The 27,785-nt window shown below is 43.1% G+C and overlaps 1 protein-coding gene and 1 long non-coding RNA gene across 16 annotated transcripts in view; one reads left to right on the top strand and one right to left on the bottom strand.

The window, feature by feature from the left end:
• Positions 1-27,785, top strand: part of ZNF185 (zinc finger protein 185 with LIM domain) — a 46,873-nt gene that overhangs the window by 16,061 nt on the left and 3,027 nt on the right. For 2 of the 15 annotated variants that reach the window (XM_031554666.2, XM_085230866.1), the window contains exons 4-31: positions 388-447; positions 1,894-1,932; positions 2,570-2,644; positions 3,427-3,498; positions 4,196-4,276; positions 5,269-5,352; positions 6,445-6,483; positions 7,103-7,183; positions 8,619-8,693; positions 9,366-9,446; positions 9,878-9,943; positions 11,516-11,593; positions 13,150-13,194; positions 13,566-13,715; positions 14,818-14,901; positions 15,354-15,452; positions 16,881-16,979; positions 17,621-17,728; positions 18,342-18,437; positions 20,231-20,311; positions 20,537-20,638; positions 21,059-21,217; positions 22,480-22,593; positions 22,852-22,947; positions 24,170-24,271; positions 25,678-25,746; positions 27,185-27,265; positions 27,648-27,750. In XM_031554666.2, coding sequence (XP_031410526.2) covers positions 388-447; positions 1,894-1,932; positions 2,570-2,644; positions 3,427-3,498; positions 4,196-4,276; positions 5,269-5,352; positions 6,445-6,483; positions 7,103-7,183; positions 8,619-8,693; positions 9,366-9,446; positions 9,878-9,943; positions 11,516-11,593; positions 13,150-13,194; positions 13,566-13,715; positions 14,818-14,901; positions 15,354-15,452; positions 16,881-16,979; positions 17,621-17,728; positions 18,342-18,437; positions 20,231-20,311; positions 20,537-20,638; positions 21,059-21,217; positions 22,480-22,593; positions 22,852-22,947; positions 24,170-24,271; positions 25,678-25,746; positions 27,185-27,265; positions 27,648-27,750 — 2,419 coding nt within the window. Of the gene's footprint in view, positions 1-387; positions 448-1,893; positions 1,933-2,569; positions 2,645-3,426; positions 3,499-4,195; positions 4,290-5,268; positions 5,353-6,444; positions 6,484-7,102; positions 7,184-8,618; positions 8,694-9,365; positions 9,447-9,877; positions 9,944-11,515; positions 11,594-13,149; positions 13,195-13,565; positions 13,716-14,817; positions 14,902-15,353; positions 15,453-16,880; positions 16,980-17,620; positions 17,729-18,341; positions 18,438-20,230; positions 20,312-20,536; positions 20,639-21,058; positions 21,218-22,479; positions 22,594-22,851; positions 22,948-24,169; positions 24,272-25,677; positions 25,747-27,184; positions 27,266-27,647; positions 27,751-27,785 lie in introns of those variants that run through there. The other 13 variants (XM_085230867.1, XM_085230869.1, XM_085230871.1 and 10 more) reach the window with 13 other exon arrangements.
• The window catches only part of LOC104912194 (uncharacterized), a 24,181-nt gene continuing 4,356 nt past the window's right edge, over positions 7,961-27,785 (bottom strand). The window contains exons 2-3 of the long non-coding RNA XR_794458.4: positions 17,745-17,880; positions 7,961-16,410 (exon numbers count right to left, since the gene is read on the bottom strand). This is a non-coding gene — a long non-coding RNA (uncharacterized LOC104912194). The remainder of the gene's footprint in view (positions 16,411-17,744; positions 17,881-27,785) is intronic.

Below are 27,785 nucleotides of genomic sequence, written 5' to 3'. Positions count from 1 at the left end.
AGGAGAAGCACTGAGAAATGGGATTTGCTGGGAGCTGTGAATCCAACAGCACATGCATATTTGAAGTCTGAGGAGAACTCAAAGTTTCTAAGGCCAGATTTTGTTTCACCATCTCCAAAGTGACAAGCAAAAAGGCAGACCTTGACTGGAGGTTTTAAAGGGATGTAAAAGTCAGGTCTGCATCTCCCCCTGCAGCTCATGGGACGTGCAGCCATCCCTGCACCAGGGATGGCAACAATCTGCACCAGGATCTCTTCAGTTAGAAGTAAAATCAAGCTCCATACAGCTTTCTCTTGGCAGCTCTCTCAGAAAGAACCATTGTCACATTTGACAAGGTAGTTCAGCAAGAACAGGAGTTAACTATGTGGTTGTTTCTTCTGTACTCAGGTCTGGGCGAACTGGTGGGGGATCCACAACCTCAGCACCTATTGCTCTCCAGAGTGAGAGGTAATTTGGGGGACCCATCCCATTGCTTCCTTTTTATCTCATTGCAGCAGTGCGTGTTTTCACCTGTTCTTCTTACTCTAACCCACTCACTTCTATGATTGTATTGAAAAAATAAAGTTCTTGAGAAGAGCCTACATTGTTCAGTATGATGTCTCACCAACCATCACCTTGTACAGAGCATAGCTTAGGTCCTGCAAAGTCTAGATGGAGAGATGTGAGACTGGATGGATTAGTATCTTCACTGCAGAGGAACAAATGCTTTCAAGGCCATGATCCCAAAGCTTAGTGGTGCACATCTACTCCTGTACTGGAGCAACATCCGTATGCTCTAAGCCTGAAGGTTCCTCAGAGCAAGAGAAGCTCTGTACTGGAAGTGAATTTGCTTCAGGTCCAGATCATGAGGATTTTTAAGGAACACAGGAGCTTCTAGCACTGCCCTTTTGCTGTGCCAGAAGCTTTCAATTAAAGTTCAGTGTATAGAGAGCCACTAGGCAATGGGGCTGAGATGGGCTACAGTCTGCTGGTGCCCGCTCTGTGGACACTGCAGAATAAACAGGAGCTTGGGGCTATGTTTAGCATTCATCATCCTTTAGCTTGCCCATCCAGAGAGCTCCAGAGTTAAGCTAAGCCTGCAGTGAGTTTGCATTTCTGTGTCTGAAGGCAGTGGGATAAATTTGAGCTTGGCAGTCACCTTAAGCATGTGGTGATGTGCAGTGTAAACTTGCCTTCCTGCTAAGCTCTGACCTTATGGCTGAACCTGCTTGGAGCGGGTTAGACCAGAGTCCCGCTGAGCTACCTTACAACTGTATTATCCTGAGGGCGTGTGGATAGGCAGGAAAAGAAGGGAGGTTGCATTTGGGCAGGAATGGAAGGAGCCTGTCTATGCCCTATTTGATAAAACTAGGTCCTTGAGGCTCATCTTGGTCCCCACCTTGATCTCAGGTAGACTTTTTCAAGTCAGCTTGAATCAAGTTTTAGAGACACTTCTTTCTGTCCTGATGCAAGGGGCCAAATCGCTGCCTGTTGGTAGCCCTTTAGCTCCCCTGGAAGTATGCTCCACTCAGCTTCTGAGGACAGACAGACAGAGAAGTTAGTGTGAAGCTGATGTTTTTCCTGTGATAAAGCAGCTAGAATCTGTACTTTGTTTTTCTCCATCTGTGACATCAATTTGAGGACTTCATTTTGATCCAGAAAACTGTCAGCATGAATGACTTTAATTGGCTAATTCTAAAATGTTATCCTTTAGCTCTCTTTCTTAGATCTTGTTCTGAAGGTTATTCATTTTTTTAAAGAATCCTTCCAGGGTTAGTTTGGTACAGTAGCTAAGTTATCACCCAGGTCCATTTGGCTAGATTTTGGCTTGACAGCAATGAGGGCATTTCTCTTTTATACTGGTGCTGCTTTTCCAGATGTTTTTTAATTCAGTGATATCTGTTCTTTGCACAGATCTCCTGCCTCCAAGCCTCAATCTGGCTACCTCATCAGGTTGGTATACAGAGTGGCAAGAAGCACTTGGGGTGGAGGGAAAGGAGAACTATATCAGGAGCAGCAAACATGAAAAATACTATGATCTCTTGGTCTCTTCTGCCAGTTAGGAACACTGTCATGCTCACAGATGAGCATCCTGTAATAAAGAGATAGTCCTGGATGTTTTGTTAACAGGTAATTTGATGGTGATGTTATCAGAAAATCAGATCTCTTCTGTATGATATAATGATCAGACATGGGAAGATGATCATGCTGCAAAAATTTTTCATAATCTTTATCAGGATCAGAACATTGCTACTGATGGGACTTGTGCTCTTCAGCTTCCTCTGACGTGTAGCTCGTTGTATGCAGAGACCCTTATGCCCCACTTATCCTAAAAAAGTTGGCGAGTCCTGTGATGCACACACGTTCAAGTTGTGTGAAAGTTGATTTTACTGTGTTGTGTAAGGCCATAGAGTAGAAGATGGAACTTTTCTCAAGATGACTCTCCCAGGAAAGCATCTTACAATTTTGGTATCCTGAGCCAACAGAACGTGTAGATGCTATTAGGCCTAAGAATGGCTGCATGTCTCCTAGCTGTTAGCTCCAAACTGTTCTCTGAAAAACAATTTTAGTATGTCTCTTTTCTCACCAGGGGAGTGTTCACAAAAACCATTGATAAGACTCCTTCCGTGCCAAATTCTCCATCTTCTAAGGCGGCACAGAAAAAGTATGTATATCTTCCAATTCTTAATGAAATTGAATTTCTAAATACTGTATATGTTTTGAGTGATCCTTTTACTTTGGCTGATGCTTGTGGGCTTCTGGTGAGCTTCTTTAAATCACTATATAATGCTGAAAGACAGAGCTTTTGATTTAGCAGCTCTAGTCAGAACATGGAAAAAAGACATCAAACTCTGTATTTTCCTCACCAAAGCATAGAAAAGCAATTGACTGTGAAACTATTCATGGATTTGGGTTTAATTTGGCAAATAGGTTTGGGTGGGGTGTAAATTACAAGGAAGCCTTTCAAGGCTGTGACATTCATTTTGATGTTTTTAAGGTGGTTTTTTTTTTGATCCTGTTTCTTGAGAGGCACTTATGTTTAAATGTAGAAAGATCTAAGCATGGCTCTGATCTGGACAGGTGTTTGTTGCATGTCAGATGAAACTTTTTGAATTCCCCTTTTCCCCCCTGTTTTGTTTCAGCTGTGGAGAAGAATGATGCTGCAAAGTGTCTTTCCTCCTTCTGCCTTGCTATCCTGGGATAGAGTAGTATTATCTCACAGAAGAGTGTACCCAAACTAGCTTTGACAACTCACTGGCCCTGGAAAATCAAAATAGACTTCAAATCCTAATCGAAGACCATGGAAAGAATTCTGCCCCTAAATTCAGAGGGTGGATACTTAGGATCACTCTGTTTTTCTTCGTCTTGTGGAGCATGGGGAGAGGGTGAAAGAGGATGAGAGCTCAGGAGAGTCATGTTAACCATTGTGATTTGTGCCCTCTGCAGCACTGCCATGAAGGGACCCAGTTCATGCCATTCTTCTGGCTACAGGATGACCACTGAGGATTACAAGAAATTGTGAGTATGCAAAGAAGAGCAGTGCCTTCTGCCCATGTGCAGGCTCAGCAGCACCTGAGCCTCAGCAAGAAAGCCACCCACACATAGGTGCTCAGTCAGGCATGGCTTCATCATCGAGTGCTGTGTAGAGAGCTATCACTGGAAACTTAAGCATTTTCCAGTGTTACCTCCAGGCCTGTGTGGGCTGTAAGGTGTTCCTTGACCTGGTAATGCCCTCTGCATGGAGCAAATTTTACCACTTCATAGTAATTAAGGCAGAAACTGGAGGATGCAACCTGAGGACTAGGTTTACAGTATTGCTGGCTTTTATGAAACTAGAGGAAAGGAGGAAGTCTCATGGCTGAACAGCACTCATGACATTTCATTCATAACATTTAACATCAGGGACTGTGGCTGTACCCTGAAATGCAGCTGAGCATTTATCAACCTGTAGTTTTAAAACCCTCTAGTGTTAAAACCCCTCCACTAATAAAACAAAATCCTATGAGCACACGTGTACCCTAACCCAGCTGAAAAATACAAGTGTCCTCCCTCTCCTATGCAACATTTCCAGGGCCTGAACCTGTTTCCACATACCCTGCCCTTAGATTTACCTTGAGCATTGTTGTTTTGTTTTGTTTTGTTTTTTTTCTTGTGCTGCAACATTCTACACAGGCAGTTTCCTTACTTTGGCTCTCCTCTTCCTTTCCTATTTCAGAGCTCCCTACAATGTCAAACAAAAATCAGTGGACTTGGATGAGAAGGATGTGCCTTTTAGTCCAGATGAACATAAAAAGAGGTATGCCTTCCAGGTAACCACCTCTTTCTTGCAAGGGGCAGTGACAAGTGAACTTCAGATTAACTGTTCTTTAATGGAAGGGTCAGTTCAATGATGATTATAGCTAAGCCATTAGGGCTGATTGCAATAAAATAGTAAGCAGATATTTCTACAGAGAGCACATCAATGCCCACAGGCAACTGCACTCCCAACAAAATATAATTAAAAGCCTGACGTGATTCAACCTGACAGCATACCCCAATTAATTTGGTAGCTGGAAATGGGTTGTGGAATCCATCAGCTCCATGGCGCCTATGTGAAACGATAGGGATGCACAAATAGCCTGGAAGTAAAGGGAGGAGTCCTCCTCCTGCTGCCTACACGTGTGTCTTTGAGACCAGGCCACCTGGGACTTGCATCTAAGTCCAGATCTAAATGAGTGTCTTGTTCTCACACCGGGAGTAGGGGGTGTTTTGTTCCTGTTGCAGATCTGCATTTGTTTATTTTGTTTCTAAAGATGCTTTTTCTCAGATAAAGACTTTTACAGTGAAACTTGGTAATGTGACCAGTGGTGATAAACCAATTAAAATCCTTCCATTTTGGACTTTCCCCTTTGATACATTTGGTGGTACTGGTGTTTGCATTAACGTGTGCGGTCTACGTAGCCTACCAGCCACAAAGCTGGTATCCCATTTTTGTCCCTCAGTATGCAACATCAAAACAGACCAGGTCTTGAGAAGGAGAAGGAATTTTTTTTTGCCTAGTGTGTTACATTCATGAGAAAGTGCTATGGCCCAATGTGAAGAGAAATATTGATGCTAGAGAAAAAGTTTAGATACTGTTTCTTCTCTTCACCCTGGCTGGGTTTCAGGAGATTTTCAGAGCCATGGAAATGGTGTGTGTGTCAGCTTTAGGACGAGTCTCCACTGGGCTGTTCATCTATTGGCTCTTAAGGCTGCACCCAGCAGCCCGTAAAAGCACGAGCAGAATGTGACATTTTCCTTCACTTCCAGGACAGAGGCAGCCAACAGTGTCCTGAGGCGCACTGCCAGCAGGGAACGTGCTTATGTCCTCTCAGCAGCCAAGAAAAGCAGTGGGTGAGTTTTCCTCATGGAAATATGGGGCAAGAGGCAGGGAAGAGGCTACTGGCAATGGTCTGATAAGGGTGGCAGTCTGATCTAAAGACTCACTGAAGATGTTGGGTATCTCCCAAGTGAGCGGAGAAAACTTTGTTGCTCTCTTTCTAGAAGTTGCAATGTTATTTGAAAGTTTCTGCAAAACTGGGGAAGTCTTCTAGGAATCTTGAGAAGACTGCCCTACTGATAGGAATAAAATTTCAGCAGGAGAAAAAAACTGTGATAGTCTCTAATTGTCTGGGACCCACATTTAAGACCCAGATTGTCAATCACTTTCTAATACTGGTCTCTCTAGTTTCACTGCAGGAAGTACTTGCATGGTAGGGGGAGATTAGAGCAAATACAACCCATCAGTAGAAACTGCATCCAAATTGGATCACCTATTTGGTACAGTTTGCCTAACTAATGTGTGGGTATGTAGCAATAGCATGAGTATGTCTGGGAGCTGCTCTTCAAGGCTGTGTTATCCTTCTCTTTCCTGGGAGGAAATAAACAGATTTCCAAGGCCTCTGATCTCTGAGGAACTGTGCTAGTGACTTTTTTTTGCAGCTTGCTTTCACTGTAAATCCTCTTCTTCCTGACCTAACTCAGTGTGATGGAACGAGGCACCAGGAGGTTGGTGGTGTGGGAGGAAGCAGGGAAGGGGATGTGCCAGAAGCATTTAACTGTGCTGAGAACAGGAGGAGTGCCTGGATAGGACTTATAAGGACACTGAGGGAGTTTGAACTGCCTGCTATTTTTTCTGGTGCATCAAATATTGTGTGGTGTGGAGAGAGGCAGGCTTACATGGAGGAAGAAAAGCAGAATCAGGAAGGTGTAAAATCATGAAGACACTTTGGGAAAACTTATACACTTTTTCTGTTACAAATTGTTGCTCTTCCTATTTTTATTTACTCTGTTCTGTAATTTGTATATCCACTCACTGTCAGCTCCGCCCAGTTGGTGCTTAATGCTTTGCACCATATGGATCAGTGAGCACTTGGGAATTGCTCCTGCCTAAGGTGTGTCTTTTCCTCCAAATGTCTAACTGTTGCCTTTATGCTTCCCTTACAGAAGCCCAACACAAGAGTTCCCACCCTTGTTTGCCAAGAGGTAGGTCACTGACCCTACTGCTGGGGCTGGGTGTCTGTGCTATGCCAGGGTTGCTGTTAAATGCTGGGATGGGAGATGCAATATGTTTTAAAGCAGAGGAGGGACAGTTACTGTAAAAAAGGATGCTTAGGAATGAATCACACTGGATTTTGAGAGTTCACATTGTTATGAACGATGAGAATATGTGATAATACTTTGGTTTGTGGGCAACCTGAAATGAGGAGGGATTCTATTGATTCATTCACTGCCTTTCTTCTTCCAATCAGCAGTGCCAATATTCTTCAGGTGTTCAATTTCTGAAGCACTTGGTACCATAAGGAAATGACATCTAGGCCTTTTTCTGGAACTTAAACATTCGTCTGATGATATTTGTAAGGTGACTGACAGAAAAAATGCCACTGATTTTGGCTTCAGGTCTTACTTCATTCAGCCATTTCAGATGCTCACCAATAAAAGCACAGAGCACAAAGGACAGGAAAAATATACCTCTGAGGGAAACAGAGAAAACATAACTTAAGGGAAAGCTGAAGTAAACTGCCTGGATTAGCTAGCAGTGGAGAATGGGAAATTCTGATATAGTTAATATTTTTCACTTTCATCTCCCTTCTCTGTCTGGAAGAATTGAGGTAGAAGAAGAAGGACAGCAGAGGAGGAATCCAACTGTGTCTGATTCATGCAAGTTTACGGTAGATGACAACAGGTATTGACCTCATTCTGGAGAAGTGTGGTGATTGTCTTTGATTTTGAGTACAATGACTTTCCATCTTTCCATTTGAAGTCCATTCATGACTTCTCATGAAACCCTTGTTGCCTCTTTTTTGCAGAAAGAGAACAATTGAAAAGAAAAAACGAGTAGCATAAGCTATAGTGTGTTGCATGATATAAACTTGCCACTGAGCCCCTCTCCTGATCACATACCACAGCAGTCAGCCTTGTCTTCATGAGGTGCTCATATGCCACAGGAACAAGCCTGACAGCAGTTCTGGAGAGACAACACACAGAAGAGTCAGGACAGGTTTAGATGAGCTCACCTACCCATCAACAAGCCATCAGATAGTAATGATTTTCTTGTACTAGCAGACTTGGCAGTGTGAACTGACCCTATCACCTAGACATGAAGTACTCAATATCTCATTATTTCCAGTCCCCTGAGCCAGCTCTCTGCTTTTGTTAGACTTTAGATTTAATTATTCTACCTTGATAGCAACAGATAGGTGTGACTTGGGAGGTTTGAGAAGTTCATTATCTTTAAATTGATCTTTGCTTTCATAGTTTTTACTTTTGTTAGCCTCATTTCAAGCTTCCAGCCCCTACCACAGGCTACTGTGGAGTTATGGCAGACAGACTGAGGCATTCCTGCAGTGGTATGAAAAACCTGGGAATAAGCTGTCTTTGATGTAAAGAAACAGCAGTGATATTCTCTCCTCATCCACACTGGTCAGAAGCCACTGATGTGTGGGGCTGAGACCCGTATGGAGGTGGAAATGTTTGTCCTAAGAAGGAAAATATTCTTCTGTTTTCAAGCAGATTCATTTAATTTGGGATTAAACTCTCTATTCTTGCTATAAAGGGTGGCTTGAAGCCAAACAGTGGCATTATTAGCTTCTCTGCCGCTCTGGTCCTTAGTGTGCCCAGCAGGGAGTCCAATAGATGAGGCCTTTCAGCCTGTAGTGCTTTGTTTTCAGGGTGAAGGAGCTGCCCCATGAATTTTGGTGGTAATTTTGTACCACTGTGGTTTGAGACAGGGATGAAATGCACTTACCCAACCTTCCTCACATTCATGCACATAGAGTTAAAACAATTTTGTAAACACACTGAGCTTTAATCTATACATTTGGGAAAACTGTTTTTTGGTTCAAGCTCATATGCTAGGGACAGAAATAGCCCCAACTGTGCTAGACAGGAAAAGTCAGTTCTTAGACTGAGTATTTCAGCAAAATGGCAAATATTAGTCACACCAGTGCAACAGCGCTCAGGGACAGCTGTGTGTGAGTCCCTGCACAACAGGATTTGTTCTCTAACTGCCTGGGAGACAGACACGAGAGCTGTGGGCCAGCAAGCAGGATAGCAACTAAAAGATATTCTGTTTTTAATGCTTTGTTACTTGTGGGGTTTGTTTGTTTTTCTTCTGTCAGTACCAATGGGTTAAAAAAACCCACGGTTGGGCCTTCCTGGAATGCACCAAAGACAACAGCAGTGTCGCCCACCAGGTGAGTGTTACAGCACAGCCAAGATGCCTTGGACATTTTGTGGTGCTGTATCAGCACATATGCAGCTTGGAGTCAGTCTTCTGTTGTCACACCTTTAGGAGGTGAAATGAAGCCAATTTATCAGCCTTGTATATGGAAGACTTTTAAAACAGCTGTGTGAATCTACAAAGGTTTTCTGTCTGAAATCCATGCTGTGTCTTGAAAGAATCTGACATTTTGATATAAGTGCTCAAAACCTGAGGAAAAGAACTACCAAACTCCTTCTTGCTAAATGTGTGGTAGAATAATTTTCAGTTACCTTCAACTTTGTTTGATTGAATTCAGAGCATAGTATTAAAAAAATATATTAAAATGTTTTTCCACGGTACTGCAAGCTGCATTGGTCATTGACCTTGTTGGTTTTGTTGTTGTTGTTGTTGTTTGTTTGTTTGTTTTCCCCCTGTGTATCACTGGCAGACTGTAGATATTCATGGCAGTAGCTGGTGTTTTTAATTTCTAAGTTGCTTCTGATAAGACTACTTCTAAAGTGAATGTACTGAAAGCAGTGATGTTTGTTTTAAATTCTGTTTATTTGCTGAAAGGAACACTTCTGCACAAGATAATTTTGGCCAGCTGCAAGGGGGAGCTGGTTTGTTCAGGAAAGACAGCTGCTTTCCTTGTTTTCTCTTACAGCACTGAAATAGGCAGTAAGAGCCAAACAACCACAACCTTAAGGGAAACTTCAGAGAAAATTTCCACGTATGCTGAAATCAGGTAGGTCTGCTGGCTCAGAATCCTCCTAAAGCTCCACTAACGATAGCAGGAGGCTTGCTGCCCTGGAGAGATCGATCCTGCTTGGTGGTGTTTTCCTAGATGCATGTGATTTGGACACAGTGCATTCGTGAAACAATAAATCCTGTAGCATGGGAACTCTAAGAAAGCAGTGTTATGAAAGCATTAACAATCCGGGAGAAAAGCTTGAAATGAAAGCTTGTGGCCTCCCACAGCTCAAACATCACCTGGTTCTTTCTGATGAGAATGAGTCCAAAATTTACAGACCTTTCTATGTCCTAAACTGATCATGCTTTCATTTCAATCCAGTCCCCACACTGTCCTTATCACCCTCCAACAAGCACTGTGCCATGGAGTTCCTGTGCCTCACATTCTGTTCCCATACCTAAGTGTTTTTGCTGTTTTGCTTGCAGAAATGGTGAAAGCAGACAAACTCTTAACGGGAACTCATTGGAAACTGTGCCACAGCATGGGGATGGGTAAGAAGTTGAGAAAGGCTGATCTACATTGCTAAACATAAGGCATAACCCTGTTTTTTGCTTAGAAATGTTATATGCTTGCTAGTGGTCTCAAACAGATGGGATCTCTCCAGTCATGGTCCTGGGCTGCTCTCCAAGAGCATCATCTGCTGGCTAGGCTGAAACATGTCAATTTTTTTCTGTTCTTCCTCCACCTCCCCCAGTGATTCTCCTCTATGGCTCAGTCCCTAATGAATCTGCTTCACACATTTGTCACTGTTTCAGTTGTCCACCTCTGGGGAGTTCCTTCCACCTGCAAGGCTTGCTTTTAACCTATGTCACTGGTGACTTCTAACACTGGTTCTGGTCCTCTGCACCTTGTAGAAAGTCTGCAGGGATGACTGAACAATGGGAAAGTGCAAAAAGCTCTGTAATATGGAGGAGGATCAAAGAAAACTGGAAGGCATGGATACAAGTGGTGAATGTGTCAAGGGACAGAGCTCTGATGTAATGTAGCTGATTATCATAATGGCAAAATGGCTGAGAAGTCTGAGGGGACCTCTGAAGAGAAAGCAGTGACAGATGAACGCAGCCTAGCTATGGGTGGAAAGTATCTCATGCAGCAGCACACTACGAACTGGCTGCTGCTGGCTGGCCTATGCTGAGATGTACTTTGAGCAGAAGACAGCATCCTACATGGTGTCATTTGTTTGCCCCATTTCCTTTGAGAATGAGATAGTTCCTTTCTGGGGAAGAGCAAAAGAGGTGTTTCTGAGATATAACCCATAATAGCAGGCCTCTTTTTGTTCCCAGTGTTGCCAAACTGAATTTTTGGCTGTGTCAAGACTGTTCTTCTTGAACAACTGTAGAAAGCTTAGGTCTACCAAATGAGTTTGTGCAGCATACAGTTAATTGTAGTTCACTTTCCATCCCTATCAGTGAAGATAAAGATGGAAATCTTCCCAACTTTATATCTTGGTGAAAAAAAAGTCTAATGTGCTTGAGAAAAGGTAAAGTCTGGTAGAGATTGTCTTGATAGTTCAGCTGAGGCCCATAAATAAATCCTTGTATGTCATTGCACGGACAGGCTGATTACAATGCACTCATTGTGCTTAGGGTCATTTGGGTCACATAGCTGCTCCTAATTGTGCGTCAGTCTCCCAGAGAAATTAGAGGATTCCTCATTACTTAAGCCACCTAAAACTGGAGGGAAACAATTGGCAGGGAGGGAAACATGCACAGCTTGACAGATCTGGGGAGTGAATGATGGGTGTAGTTGGGCACAACAAAGAGGTGCAGCTGGTGGACCTTGCAGGAAGACCTCTCTGGCCCAGGAGCAGAGAGCATCTGTTGTAGGGCATTTTTGTCTGAGCAAAGGATTTAACAGTTCCTCACTCCAGAGAGCAGCACATCTCTCTAAGTAACCCATGAGCTGCAGTCAGGTCCACAGCACATAAAAGGTTGGTTCTCCCTATCCTGGTGTACTGGGCAAGCCCCATTTTGTGCTTGTCCAAACAAAATGTTAGCAGACTGTCCTATAGTCATACAGTGTAAGTCGCTGGTCATATCTTACTGGCATTTTTCTTTTTCTAGTGACAAACTTCTTAAGGAAAAGTCTGAGCCATTCTCATGGGATAAGCCTAGAGCTACTGCGGTTTCCACAAATGGAAGGTAAAGTTAGTGTGAAATTCCTTTATTGACTTCAGCATTGTGTAGATAATAAACTGCTCCACTTCAGCTGTCTGGAAACTCTGAATGGATATTTACTGATGGAAAAGCACAATTCAATCTGTGCTTTGCAGAACTGCAGTAGTTTCTCTAAAATTTTATTTGAGAAGGGAGTTAAAAATGAGAACATTATCTTTTTACAGACAATCGTTTGATATTCTTCCAGTTTTTAGTTTAACTTCTATTATACGAGGAAAATATAACTTTTCTGGGTCATTTCTGCATTTTCTGGATTTATTCCCAAATGTAAACTAATTCAATTTTTTATTTTTTTACGGTATAGAGAGCTTCACACTTGTAAGACAACTCTAGGCCTCCATCTATTTACTAGTTTTTACAACAAGATTCTCCTTAGAAAAGATAAAGGATAGAAGCTCCCATTTTTCTCTGAAGCATCTGGAAAAAATGTTCAGTAACTAGGAAAATTTGTGACTTGGCTCTAAGGTGTTACAAAAACTAGTTAAAGATCCCATAATTACAGGTGCAGTTGTTGTCTCCAAGTGCAGTCCATTGTCACTGGTCTGCTTGCCTTTTGTATGCATGAGAATCACCTGTTCCCACCTTACTGGGAACCATCTTTGGCTGAATCCTGACCCTTCCTGTTGGCACCAGTATTTCTGGCATCCAAACTGGCTGATGCCCAGTGGAGCTCCTTTGCTGGGGCTCCACAGTGCTGCTGTTCACCACCATATCCTGGACATGGAAGGTCTTCTCCTGCTCTGGGAAACACAGGTTTAATTTGATCCAGAAATCAGTGCAAGTATAAAGGTACTTCTCAGACATCCACTGAAGGTGACTGAAACAACCCGGTTCCTTGCTGTTCTATGGCAGTATAAGACAGTTTATTTTATAACTTTTCTAGAGAACCTGACCTCTACTGGAGGGGGAAAAGTATAAATTAGATTCTCAAATTAAAAAGGTTGCAAATGCAAAGAGCTGTGTTACTGTCCAGCCTGAGAAAACGGAATTGAAGGAGGAAAGCCGCTATCACCATGGCATTCAGAAAAGAAGTTCAGTAAGAGCTGCTCACCCATCTGCTTTATCACTGCCCACAGCCACGAAACAAGAAAACAGAAACACACAATTTAGGATCAGGCACCTGTAGTTCCCTATTTTGTCGGCTCCCTTGAGGCAAGACACAGGACATAAGGGCTGTTCCTTCCCTTCTGCGTGTGAAAATAGAAGTGCCTGTGTTGCAGCTGTGGTCTGCAGGACATCCCACTGATTTTGGAAGAGTCCTGGCTTGATTTTCTAGATGACTCCATACCACTAACATCTGTCATGTTGACAGTTTTCAGAGTTACTAACTGTTCCTTGCACAATTAATTTCTCCTAAGTTTCTGGCCGTTTTACCTGTAGAAATACACTTAGGACTATCTCTGGAAAGTCTTAGGGATTTTATTCTCTCTCCTTTCTTAAATGCATAAGAAAATAATTGCAGATTGTTACCCAGATCAAAACGAGAATGCTTTCTAAAGCTGTTTTCTCTCCTTTTTCAGTTGTTCTGAACACACAGAAGCCAACAATGAATTTTACCTACCAAAGTAAGTCTAAAGAAGATTAGCAGTGTAAAATGCACATATTTTTTTTGGTTTAAGTGGAAATGATCTTTTCCTGATGTAATAGTACCCTAAAAAATGTGTTCTAGGCACTTATATGCACGTTAAAAAGGAAATGGACCTGATCCACCAGCTTATCTGTGATCTTTCAGCTTCTTTCCTTGCACTACTCTGAGATGATTGGATGGTCTCTGCCCTATGATCTGCTGCAAGAAAGTTAGGGAGCTAAGAAGGAAATAGGAAGGAAATTGTTTGAGACTAGCAAATCTCATGCTTGTTTTCACTTTGTTTTCACACTGCATTCTCCAGCCTGCTAAGCTTCAGTCTGTGACCCACGAATTTCCCTTTCTTCCCAGGTCTGACTCTGGTTATAGGGACAGATCTGCAGATGCTGTAGACAAGCTGCATCAACAGTATGAAGCTTCTCCCTACACGGATGATGCAAAGTCTGAACCTGCAAGGTCAGAGCCTGATGCTGGAACTCACAGTGCTGATGCTAGCAGCAGGTATGTTCCAGGGGAAGAATAAATAATGTGTTCACAGTAGAGTTGCAAGTAGAGTCCAAATTGTGCAACAAAGCTAAGTGAGCCACTTTTTCTCATCAGTGTTTTCCTACCAAATCAGCTAAGGAGCAGATATGGCAGCATTATCGCTGCTTTTAACATTGATCTCAAAAACACTTGCTGCTGTTGACACTGAATACACTAATCTCTGCTTTCCTCTCTTATTCTTACAAAGGTTGGAGCACCTTTCCTTTGATAAAAGGTTGAGAGAGCTCGGAATGTTTAGCTTGGAGAAGGATATGGGGAGACCTCATTGTGATCATCCAGTACTTGAAAGGAGCTTACAAGCAGGACTGATTTTTTACATGGGTAGATAGTGATAGGACAAAGGGGAATGGATAGATAAACTGATAGAGGGGAGGTTTAGATTAGATGTTAGGAAGAAATTGAAATTTTTTACTCAGAGAGTAGTGGGAACTGGAACAGGCTGCCCAGAGAATTTGTGGTTGCTCCATTTCTGGAGGTGTACCAACGGCAGGTTGGATGGGTTCCTGGGTGATCTGATCTAGTGGTTGGCAGCCCTGGCACAGCAGAGAGATTGGATGATCTTTGTGGTTCCTTCCAATCCAATTCTGGAACTTGACTCCATTTATTGGCTTACAAAAGAAATTGAAGTGAGCAAACGTTGTCTTCCAGCCTCCATGCCCCGTGAGAAGAGGATCACAAGGCTTCCTGAAGGATGGTGTAAAATGCAAAACTTAGAGCTGCTGCTAGTAACACAGATGGATCTTCCCCAAAGACATGTGTTGTGCTTTGTCCCAGGTGCATGATCCTGTGACAGATCAGAAAATTGATGTATCCAGCCAGGCTGTGTGTGAATTGAAGCTGAGTGACTGTATTAGTTACACTTACAGCTTCTATTCTTCTTTATTAGAGATAGTGAAAGTATTCCAACCTGAAGGAAAAGCAGTTCTTGGAGAAAAGTACTCTCTGTTTTCTGGTGTTGTATGAAGTGCAGTGTTATTTCATAGTGTGCCTCTTGAAGCACTTTAACTTTGGCAAGCCATCAAGCTGTTGATTTTTTATTTTTTTTTTTATTTGACAGGTCTGTTTTGCAGTCTAATGTCCCTTCTCCTCCCACTGAGGGCACCTCTGCACACCTCCAGGACACAGAATATTCCTTCAAAAGGTTAGAATGGGATAAATTTAGTGAGTGTATGAATAATAGTGAGGATTATGGGAAGAGAAGCATAGAAAGAGGCTTCTTTTTGCAGCTCTTGTCCCAGTAATAATAATAACAAAAATAAAGAGTTTCCATCTTTTTATATTTGAATCAAGTACTCCAGCTTTTTTCTCCTCTTGATGCATCCTTGGAGGGGTTTAGTCACAGCCTTCTCATTTGCTGAGAATGGTGGACTGCTAAGTGATGCTGAAGTGGCAGCAAGGGAGCTGAAAGGCAGCTGAAATAGGGAGAATATGCTGAAATGCAACTAATTATGGTCCCTAGAGAGAGGCCCTGGTGCAGGACAGTGAATGGTACAGCTTGGCAGGAGCATTCCCTTGTGAGTAGATTGTACTCACTAGTGTGATTATTTATATGCCAGTTGTTAAAGAAATAAAGGGCTTTTCTTTGCTTGCCAGATCTGTCCTGAACTATGAGGAGAAAAGTAGCACCCAAGACAGCAGTTTCATGAACCCCACAGTGCCAACGTACAGCAAGCCTGACTGGAACGAAGCGACGTAAGGACCTGGGGTGCTAAGCCCCTATTTGCCAATGTTCTTTCTCACTGTTGGAAACTTAGAGGTGCTGATTCCAAAAGAAATAAGAAGCACAAAAACAGCATAACAAGGGCTATTTGTCCAAGAAATTACAAATTGTTCCTATGTCTAATATCCACTGTAGAAACAAATGTCATATGTAGACTCAAATCACACAGCAAATGCATTCAACACTTCCCAAGTTCTTCCCAGCAGGATGTCTACCATGTCCTGGCCCACACCTAGTGTAGGATATGAATGTGCATCACACACTTGTCCCTTGCTTTCTGCACTGGGAAGCCCAGAGTGCAAAGCCTGATGTGAGCTGAGGTGGTTGGATGAGGTAGGCCACAGTGCACTCCTGGGAGTCCATTTTCATGGATTGGTTCAGGTCCTTTTGAGTTTGGTGTAAAGATAGTGACGGTCTCAAAACTCATAGGAAAAAAATAAAGAACCATTATCATTGTCACTGTGACAGCATTGTATGTAATAAAACCCTAGTGCATCAGCCACAGCTCTCCTCTAGAGGGGTTCTTATCCCACTAAACAAGGAAATGGAAATTCAGTGAGTTGAAAAGTGTTCTGCCAAAAACTGGCAGTGAGAAGTTTTTCTTGGCAGCAGTTCTTCAGATTATCTCTATTGCCATTGGATAGAAAGAAGTTCTTCTGGAAATGCTTAATACTTCTATTTCACTCCTTTCAGATACTTCTGTTGAATGCTTGTTTCAGATGCCAGCTGTATGGATGGCTAAATTGCATTCTAAATTAGCAACAGATCTAGGAGCACACCACATTTCTCCTCAGTCCAATACTCTCTTGGTGGCATGACTGAGGTCAGGTTTCTCCAATAGGTTCAACTCCTTTCTGAGGGACAGCAGCAGCTATACTCCAAAGATTCCAATGCAAGTTCTCCATGGGTCTTGAGAAAAGGAAGTTTGAGCTAGAAAGGCAAGGGAACATGAAGATGTGTTGAGTGATATCATTAGGTACTCTAAATGAGTGGACCTGGCTACAGGGAAACTTTCAGAATATTAGACAAAAAGGAACATCTCAAATTTAGCCTCAGGTATTGTCAGTGCATCAGATGTAATGCCTGCCCTGACATTCACAGCCTTGACATGATACAGTCACCACAGATAATCCGATACCCCATAGGTCTACTTTCATGCTGAAGATCAGCATGTTTGTCTAGATACAGCACAAATTGGACTGATATTTTAAGGAGCTAATTTCAGGCTATGAAAATGTTGCTGCTTGACCCATCTATTGAATTCCAAGCAGTTAAGCTTGTTGAAGGCAAGTGCTTCATTGTACTTGTGACAGCTTAGCCTCCACCAAAGCCTTGTGATCTTTTTTAAGTAGATGTCTCTGTCTGACAGCCACGAATGGGGTTTCCTTTTCCTTTGTCAGGTCCTTTCAAGATTTCAAAGAGGGGAACACCCCTAGAAACAGGGAACATGAGAGCACACTGGCCTCACATGACCATAAACTAGAGGCGGTTCAAGGAGGGTAAGTGATTTCTGGAACTAACCTAAAGTATCTGTTCACATCACAATTCTTTGTCTTTCACTGTTCTCAGTGTAGCTGAGACCACAGAACTTCTCCTCTGCCTTGAACCTTGGAGTTGGGACTTTATAAAGTCCCATTACAGCAGGCAGTTCCACACATGTTGTGGAAAAGCCAATTGAATGTTGTGTGTTTGTAAAGCCCAAGAGTTAATTCCTGCACTGACAGCATGTGTCATCAGTCCATGGGCATGACACTTTTGATAATACGATGGCAGGCAATAGCTTTTGCTGCCCATAAATATCAGCAAATACTATGCTGCAAAATCGTGCATGAGGGTATCAAGGTGTTAGAAGAATTTATCAGTCTGTCAGAAATTCTGACCCAAGTGCTTTCTCCTGTACCTAATGTTTTTCTTCTGTGACAGCCTGAGCTGAAAGGCCTCTAGCTATGCTCCTGTATGTTAGAATGGGATTTGTATGCATGATTTCCAGCAGATTTGACCTCAGGGCAGTTTGGATTGTATTGGCCAAGTACACAGTGTCTCCTGCTCCATGCCTTATGCCTCCTGTCTAGAAAATGGATGTCTATCCACCTCAAGTCTGTTTCCTCTCTACTGTTTTAAGCACAGCTTTTTATTTTAGGTTTTCTGACTCAAACCACCATGCTGAGAAGGGACAAGAACCTCCTGATGTCCACCCAGAGCCTGCCAGGTCAAACGAGCATGCTGACCATGACCTGAGTATGACAATGTAAGGAATTACTCACCATCCACCCCTCCTTTTCCTGTAGGATTAGAGTTAGCTCCTTTTGTGTCTTCTCCCACTTCCACATCTTGATAAAAATCTTATTTCAGACTCCCTTAGTGTTCCTGATGCAGCTCTATGTGGTTTTATATGAAAACCTGGGAGAAAACATCCTGATTAGCAGGAGGCATCACACACTGTCCAGCTGGACTGCCAGGATCTGCTACCTAGACCTTTAATTTAGAAGCAGAGACTTCTTCTGGGGACACAGGCCAATAAACTATCTCTGTGGTAGTGCTGGGGCTCATTTCCAAACTTATCAAGTCAGTATGAGATCTCAGGCTGTACTCTGGTCACCCTGACACCATTTTTCTTCCTACTTACCTGTAGCTTTGCAGGGCTTACAGAGGCTGCCTCAGTGTTTTCAACTTTCCTCATGCAAAACAGTACATAGATAAATGGCCAAATGGAAACACTTTGTGGACTGATTACTTTCATCTGTATTTTGTAAATATGAAATGTTGAGGGTTTTGGTAGAATTCTGCTCCCTCGTGTGTGTTTTTCAGTGAGCAATCTATCTCCAAATCAACCTGTAAACCAGACTGCTCTTCTCCCCCAGGTCCGTGCCATACTCCAAGGACAGCACAAGTGGTGGTGTAGACAATAATACAGGAGTATCATCCTATGTGCAGAGTGAAGAATTTGCTTCAAGAAGGCAAGAAAAATTTTATATATTTTTTTTTTTGGGGGGTGGGGGGGGATGAAGAATGTGGGGAATTTATTTACTGCAGGTAGTTTTGGAGGAGGGACTGAGAATGCTGCATTTGAGGTCAAGAGTCACCAATCTGGACTTCCTTCATGAGTGCATGGAGATGCACAGTGATTGGTAGAACAACAGTGTGGAGGAGGAAGCTCAGGAAGGGCCAGTGGAGGAAAAAAAGGCAAGGAGAGAGCAATGATGCTAGTGTCTTTCTGTCCTGCTGGGTCCTTCCAGCAAATGGAGCTATCGTGGGTGTTCCACAGATACTCCAAATTGTAGTTCTTCATCAGGCAGGGAGGCAGAAGGGTCCCAGTCCTCACTGATGTGAGCAGAAGTTAGACTGCTGCAGAAAAAAGAAAACTTTCTCTCAAGTGCTCCTCAACAAATTGGCCTGGATGGAAAAAGCTCAGGTAATCCCTTGGTTGCTCCATGCCTTCCCCAGTCTACGGACTTCCTATGGGTAAGCCCTAAAGCTTATCAAGTCCTTGTGCTTCTAGGTGCATTGAGTGTGGATTAGACTCACCAAGAGAGCTGTTATGACTGTCACTGAAAGACTTGGGAGTTATCTCCTGCTCCTTTCTGTTGACCACTGCTATTTTCATTAAACATTTAGTTTCAAGCAAGTACAGAACATTTTGTCGAGGGGCATATTGTCCATATTACTGCACAGCCACCTTGACCCATCGTACCTTTCTCTGTACTTCCTTAGCCTACAGCAAAAGCAAAGTAGTGTGACTTAGATGAACTCTTTCACTTATGGGTTAAGTGAAAACAAATTGCTTTGCATTTGCCACAAGCTGGGACTGTGCGTGCTGACAGACTAAGTAAATGGATTTTTATTCTGAGGTTCCGGACAAAGTCTTAAGGCACTTAAGCAGAACATCCCAACCTAAGTGGGAATCTAAAATTCAGTGAGCATCTTTTGCTGGAAGTAAGAATTAAGATATCTAGCTTTGTTATAAAATGATATAAATATAAAATTAAATTAGGCTTGCTTTCACTTGGGTAACTGAATGATTTTTTCTTTTTGGCTTATTCATTTGGTGAAATTGCAGGGATTGAATTAATGCTGGTGAAGGGAAGCCCTCAACTAATAGCAAGCACAGGACAAAGGCTGTCTCCTCTTTCATTAGCTGTAATGTTTCAAGATAGGATCTTTGAAAGCAAATTAAGAATTAATTTTAATCTAATTAACTGCAGTTTTGATGGAGGAATCTGTGCTAGTTTGTGAACTTTCTGCAGTGTATCAATATTCCTAGAGGGGTTAACAGGACTAAATATACAAAAGTAGTCAAAAAAGTGAACAAACATCTCCCTGGATCAATGTAGATGTGAAAATCCAGGGTTGTTCTGCAATGGATGCAGGAGAGATATTGCATATGCTTCTGATATTGTATCCCAGTGAGACAGCTCATGCTTTTAGCAGTCTGAAATTCAGCACAGATATACTGGATAAGCCATAATGCTCATAGGTATATGAATTAACTGTCACATTTGGAAAGTCTAAACAGATAACTGATGTTCATCACAAACTACATTTTTCTTTTCTTTCAGCCTTATTTCTGAAGAAATGTGTATTTTCCCTCCTTTTCTTTCCATTCTAACTTTGAATTACTTGGCATCTTTCCATGCAGTAACAGTATACTTTTCTAGAGGGAGGAGATTCACCAGAGGTTGCATCTACATCCTACAATAATTATGTGCTCAGTGGCACTTTTGCAAACTATAGTGGTCTTCTTTCTTGGCAGGCCCAGCTCCCTTCCTACAGAAAGCAGCACCACTGCTCCAGAGACCCGAAGTGGAAATGAATCCAACACATGCTGGGAAAGGTATGCAGCTAGGAAATCAAGCCTGTCTTCACTGCTGCCTTGCACATGTTATGCTCTTCTAACTCCTTGTTTGAAGGCATAACAAATGCTTATTTTTTGGCTAGTGAAAATGGAGGGAGCAGAATTTGGAAACCAACATAATCATGCTAATACTGTTTATTCATAGTGGACAGGTACAGGCTCAAGCGTTTAAAATGCTGACAGGCTTTTTTCCTCCCTGAGCAGGACCAGTCCTGGTTATGAAGAACAACCCCCTCCTGCCATGGATAGTCATCATGAGAGCCCAGGAGCCTGGAGACACAACGAGCCTAGCCCAGTGGCAGCCAGGTACAGTGGGACAATCTCCTTGGGAGCCCATCAACCGCTTTCAAATCCTCATCATTTTCCATTTCCATCACAAAGGATATAGCCCTGGCTGAAGTCCCAAACCCATGTAAATTCCTCCTCCAGTGTACGCTAATCCAATGATACTGACAAAGGGAATATTAGGTCTAGGATTTCACCCAAATATGTTTGTTAAGTTTTAATTTTGGGTATCAATTTAGCTTAGAGCACTACTGAACCTTGCAGCCATTCATTGTGCGAGGAATTCAGCTCATTTAGAGAGGGGAAATAGTACAGTGCTCTGTCATTCTCCTAACCTTAAGAGCCTTTCCTTATTGCCAGCAGAGAGGCATTTGAGTACTCATGAGCTGGTTATAGCAAATAACCATTGGCTTTATGATCAACTTGGCCTTAATTCTTTAGCAGGTCTAACTTCAGCTCAAAAGAGAGTGCTCTCGGTGCATATGAGACTCAACATCCCATGCCACTGTACACGGACTGCCAGCCTTTTAACACCAATGTGTCAGCACCCAGCCATAGGATACCATCCTATGTAGACAGCCAAGGATTCAGCACCAGAAGGTAAGGATTTCGGGCAGGGATGTGGAGACAGTGAAAGCTGCTGGCACAGAAATATTTGATAGGAACTCTGATTCAGAATGTATGATTATTGCATCAAGAAGTGAGAACAGGATATTGTTCTCAGAGAGACCAACAGTATGGCCATTCCCCACAGCATATGCAGCAAAGCTCTTTTTTGGACCTGAAGGGCTGGAGATAAGACCTGGGCTAGTAAGTGCTCTGAAACACTCTTGGCAGGTTGTGTTCAGACCACCTACATAGCACCTGGACACCTGGCAGATGTTTAGAGACCACATCTGTTTTTCCTCTGTAACTGCAAAGACTCAAGAATGATCTGGTTTTGATTTCTCATGACGCTCAATGACACAAGTGCATGCCAAGCTGTACACTTTAGGACTGTATATAAATTTGTGTGATCTGCATGTGAAATGGCCTTTCACCTTCCATCATTTTTCAGAGAGTTGGTGTAAGAAAGTTCCTTTGCATTTGGAGGCACTTGTGGACTAGGACTAGAACAACTGGGACAGACCTTTGTTGCACTTCATAGCCTGTCATCACCCCCTGGCAGTTTGTGATGCTAACATGTCTTTCTGCAGTGTAGTGAACTCTCCCTTCCTTCCTGCCCTGGGGTTTATATCACAGACAGTGTGTGTCTTGCCCAGAGCAGGATTTTTCTCATGATAAGCTTAGCTTGGCTCTCTTTCTGTCTTTAATGCAGCATTGATTTTTCAGTGTTTTTCAGTATTGTTTAAGTTATACAGTTGCCTGAAGCTTTAATTAGGATCAGAGTGCTAATACACAGTATAAACATAATCTGTACCCCAGAGCACTTGTAAGAAAAGAATGACCATAAGTGATAAGCTCATTTTTGCCACTGAAAGAGCCCAAGCTTTGTCGACAATTTAAAGCCATTCTGATAATAAGTTCTGTCTTGGAGAAATGAAAATGTGCAAGTCTGATAGCCAGATGGGCCAGCTGGTCAGCAGTTCACATTTGCAGATGGTGGTTTTGGGGAGCATTAGGAGAGGAAAGAATATTCACAATACATCCATTTATGAATTGCTTCAGCTTTATTCTCTATCATTAGATTCTGAGTCAGTTTTCCTAGCCTCAGAGCTTTGTATGCATGCTGCAGCTGTAAAACAAGCATGGATGAAGTAGGCAGAGCAAAGGGAGAAACTGCTGAGACAAAATATTAGCCAGTATGGAGATTCCAGTGGTTCCTGGTATAATGTAATCAGAGCCTTGTGCTTCCTTGCCAGACCTATCTTGGATTATGAAGGGAGAGTTTATGATGGGAGAAGCAGCCCTAGGAGCAGCAGATATAACAGTGGTAGTGCCAGGGGGCACTGTGAATTTAACCTTATAACTACAAGGTAAGGAGCCAAAGGGTGGGATATAGACTAAAGAACATTCCACTGCTAGATTTATTCAGTATCTGGAGCACCCTGACCCATTTCTTCTTAATTCCCTGGGTCTAAGCACTCTCAGTAAGTTGCTGTTTGCATGGATGGCTGTGATGTACGAGTAATTTCCTTGCTGAGCAGAGACATTCAGCCAAGATTCTTGCCACTTGTCAGAATCGCTCCTGTGCTCAAGTTCATTGCTTGAGATTGTATCACTTCCTTTCGTAGCCACCACTCCCTTCCCAGAGATACCACCATGTCCATTTCCCCGAGAAGCCACAGGGTGCCGTTCTACATGGACAGCTTAAACTGTAACAGCACCAGGTAAATGGGTAGTTTTGATGGTTATGATGGAACCTCCATGAAACTGCTGTGGAACAGGAGCTAGGAACTAAAGCCAAAGCTGAAGGAGAGAAGAATTGTTTCCAGGGAGTAAATGTGTCACAGAACTTCCCTTAAACAGTTTCTAGCTAAAACCTACCTAGCACAGGGTCTATGTTATATACATATCTGGTCTCTAGAGATTTTTCTATGAGGTTTCCAGAACAGAATGAAAGGACATTGAATGGCTGGTTCCTGGCTGCACTCCGTTGGCCAGAAATCAGCCTTGATAGAGGTGACAAAAAAGAAAAGAAGAGAAATGTTGTGAAAGAAGATAATTATCTCCAGAAAGCCAGTGATTAAACAACTGAATTGGTCACAGAACAAGGCTGTTGGAATACTGGAATATCACCGTGGAATACTGGTACTCTGAGCTGTCAGTTAGTCCTTCATGGCAGTGTCAGTCCATCTATGAGCAGCTGGACACTACATGGAGGCGCCAGTGTAGGTCTCAGCGTTGGATCTATGAAGGGAAAGTGTGTTCTGGGTGTAAGCTGGAGGCATGAGATCCTTTAGCTCAGGTCTGTTCTAGGCAAGACCATCTTTATTCCTTTGAGGCAGAATTAACAGCTCTCATTGCTGAGTGGATAGGCAAAGCTATTTTCTGACTATGCTTTAGTAGCCATTGATTTGCCACCTTTTCTCTGCTACAGCTTTGGAAGTGATTAAACTGGGGACTTGTTAAATTGGACCTTGGCCAATATGCTCCGTTCTCCTCTCCTGCAATACGCCAAATGCAGTTTCATTCTACAGTTGCTTCCATTCAGACTGCCTTCTCTAATATGCCCCCTGCTCCTCCTCTCCTGCAACATGCTGTATGCAGTCTCATTCTATAATTGCTTCCATTCAGGCTACGTTCTGGTCTGTGCTCATCCGAAGATCTTTTGATCTTTTCTCCCATGGCCCCATAAATGAGACTTTTCCAAATCACTTCTGCCAATATGTTGCTGCCATTTACTGCTGATATGTGGCAGGGTATACAAAGAGGAAGGATCCTCTTTGATCTGCAGTAAAGATAAATGAATCTGGGTGGTTAAGAGATTTAACATTGCGCCTTCCCAAATTACCTTCCTAACAGCAGCGGTAGGTCTTTTCTTGGCTGCCAGCTTGGATCATGTTATGGCTTGTGTTTCCAGTGCCCACAGACTTTTCTCTCTCTTGCCAGGCTTCTTTCGAGTTCAAGTGAGAGGATCTGCACTCCAATTGCCACCTTACCATACAGCAGCCCAGCAGCCTCTGGCTACCAGTCTGATTCCAGCACTGCCGGGTAAAGAGCAATGGGTGGTCATGATCCTTATGATCCTTCAGTAGTGCAGTTCTTACATGCAGCCATCCTGCTTGGTGAACATAAGCCAAGCTTTGCTGTTTGTTCTTTGGGCCATGGGACATTTCTCGGCCTCTTCTAGTGAGGAATACAGATGCTGGTGGCCAGACCCACCCCAAAGAAAAAGAGGAGCTGCATGTATTTCTCCAGGCAGCCTTTTTTAGACACTAGAATGTAGCTTCTGGTATCAGCTGTACCTTTGTCAAAATCATGAGTCCTCTGGAACACACTGTAGCTGGAGGGACGTGATAGAGCTCCTCATGCCATGTACTCATTAAGAAGTAGAGGAAAACTCTTTGCCTTGTCAATAATGAGCCAAGTGTATCAGATCCTATTGAGCTTGAACAGGAGCTGTCTTCTTTTACAGAAGATAGATCAGTATTCTGGGATTTGTAGTTTCCACGTGCTCCATCTCATAGGTGGAAACTACTGCACAGTTCAACTCCATTTAGGGAGAGGGTTTCAAAACAGTGACAAAGCATAGGCTTTGACAGGCAACATTTGGGTCCTCCTGGCCTTGCCACAGCCCGCTTATCACAATGCTTGTCTGAGTAGCGGAAACACGTATACACGTGGAAAATGTCTGAGTACAAAAAAAAAGAACAGCTTTAAAGCTTTTCTTTCTGTATCTGTGACACGGTTTAGTTTTCTCATATAAGAAGAGAGGATTAATCATAGCTTAAAGGCAGCGATGAAAATGAACCATGGAGAAATAGCATGATTAGTTCATTTCATGGCTCTGGGAAGAGAGCCTATGGGCACGGTGTCTCCCCTCAAACTGTGACAGAGCTCTAGACAGACAGACAGATGGGGGCATGTCATTTTGAAATCAGAATTTTAAAGAGGGAGGGATATGCAAGAAAGGTCAGCTCTGTAAGAAAAAACATCCCACAGACCAGTAGCAATTTATAATGCATGAGTGAGCCAGAGATATACTTGTGACACGAATATGACAGTCGGTGTAGGTATTGCTGTGCCAGTAGGGTTTTAATGTTAAAGGACAGAGCCACAAACTGACTAAATACTTATTGTGTGCATAATCCTGACACGATTTGAAAAGGACTTATCCCTGCAAAACAGGGGATAACTGGATGAAAGTGTTATATTGCCCATCCCTTTCTTTCTAATTAAATTGATTTGTTTTGGTGGGTTAATTAGAGGGCATATTAGGTGTTATTTAGCAAGAATGCTTGATATTCAGTATTTGTTGGGGAACAACAGCATCTCACTCCTTTTTCATGCACACAGTACGTGTCCAAGTGCACACATGTGGTCCCTTGTGCTGTCTCTCATTAGTTTCAGCCTTTTATAATGCAAATGCATCTCATTCTGCTTCCATCTATTCCTAGAAAAGGGGTCCTCTTTGTGAAGGAGTACGTGAACAGCAGTGAGCTATCAGCCTCCCCTCGCTATGGCAGGTATGAGGAGTGTCCAGAGACAGTCAGTCATGTGCCTATATACAAGTGCAAAACAAACAGCATATGACTTTGCCTGCTAACACGCACCAGGCAGGCTCCCGAGCTGGAACCATTAGCACTGTGTCAGCATGGCACTGTGCCTGAGCTAATTAGCCCTGGAGGGATTATTACATTGGGTGGGCAAAGAGTTTTACTAAGACAGCAATACTGCTTTGGAGACCCAGAGAGATCTCACTACAACGCTGCAGTGTGCTGCCTTGTCCCATTGCAGGGACAGGAGGACCTGTGTCCCGTAAGTCCTTGTGGAGGGGTTAAACTCCCGTGCTTAGTGAGGACAGTCTGTGAGAGATGATAGTAAAAACACTTCACTGCAGTTCCTTAGGCTGCACATTTGGCACTGTCAGGCTTCATTGCACATTTATGCACAGAAAGAAAGTCTGGAATTGGTGAGGAAATGTGGGGTTTGTGGGATCTTGCTCCAAGAGTCTTATGAGAAGATGCCACTCTGAGGCTAAAATCTTCATTCCTTTGTTCTGCTCACAGGTAAATAAGTTCCAGATTGACACCAATATGACTGAGAGCAGAATTTGGTTCTGGATATGCCCTGCTTACTCTGACATGGCAGCCAGTTAATGCCACATTCACTGCCTCCCTGCTGCCATTTATCCTCCCCCAGTGCTGTGTTGGCATTGCTGTAGGAGCTAATTACAGACTCCATAAATCTCTAGCCGTTCCTGTAGGTCTGCAAAAGCAGATCTCAGCAGCCAAAGATAAGCATGTAGCTGCACCATCTAAACACCTCAGGTGAACTGGGGACAGAGAGTGAACACTCAGCTAGGTGAGAGCAAGGATGTGTTTCTTGCCTTTCCCTGGCTAGCAAGGAGTAAGTGGGTGGCAGCATGTGGCTGGAAGCAGAATGGAGGAAGGATCTATCCCTCTTCTCCGTGCTTGTGCCACCTCCCTTAGCCTTAGGCTCATAGGGGCCCCATTTCTGGGTACTTCCCCAGTTTCCCAGCCATGCTGCCCACATCCTGCCTCTCTGAGTTGACAGCAGCAGCCAGACACATTTCTCAGAGCTCTGACATGGGTGCAGTGGCCCCCAGATATTTTCTGCCCCTTTGGCCTGTCTTTGGAGGTACCTGTTCTATGCAAATCCATTTGGACTTCTGAGAGCAGCATTGTGGGTCTGGCCACAGTGGCTGTGGTATGGAAGTAGGGGCAGGATATACCCACCCCTTCACAGAGAATGCAGTGTGGAGTGCAAAGATGGAGATACTACTGCTGCTTACAGTTTTACCTTGGAAGGACCATCGTTTTCTCCAAGGAGCAGGCAGCTGGGACACTGCAGTTAGAATTTTAAGATTAATCATTAATGATTCCATCTGCAGTGTTCCTCCCATGTATAATTGTCAAGTGCTGACATTTTCTTTTTCTCTAGTGGCAGCCTTGTGGATTTGACCGATTTGGAGAGGGGAACCTACAGCCACCACAGCTATGTGTCCAGTGCTCCCCTGCAGAGGTAGGAGAGTTTGGGGCTGAGTAGGGGTTTTGGTACCCTGTTGAAAAGAAATGACTAACACTTTTACAGTATTGGTATGCGTTTGGTGAAATCATAGCATGAAATTTAAGTGATCTTCAGAAAACACAGTGACATTGACTTAAAGCTCTGTACTGCCCTGCTGTTCTTATCTCTGCATCCCTGGGTTATCACATGTTCCTCCATATTGTCACATGTTCCTCCATATTGTCACCATATTGTACTGTCAAATACATGTAGAAGCAGGAATCTGGTGTGGAGCAGTACTGGTGTTAAGAAACCTCTTTACCAGCGATGAGACAAGAAACTGTTTGTGTTACAGAGGCACCATGGTGCAGGAACTTACTTTTCTGTTCTTTCAAAGGTCCAGTGAACCTGTTTGCACTTACTGCAGCCGTGAGATCCGAGACTGCCCTAAGATCATAATAGAACACCTTAACATCTACTGCCATGAATACTGCTTCAGGGTAAAAAAAACTTTACTGTTGATAGCCTTCTCTGT

Source organism: Meleagris gallopavo, chromosome 9 (genome assembly GCF_905368555.1).
Source record: "Meleagris gallopavo chromosome 9, MGAL_WU_HG_1.1, whole genome shotgun sequence".
Taxonomy (NCBI): domain Eukaryota; kingdom Metazoa; phylum Chordata; class Aves; order Galliformes; family Phasianidae; genus Meleagris; species Meleagris gallopavo.
The sequence above is the reverse complement of the archived record's forward strand: the minus strand, read 5'-3'. Positions and strand labels throughout refer to the sequence as shown.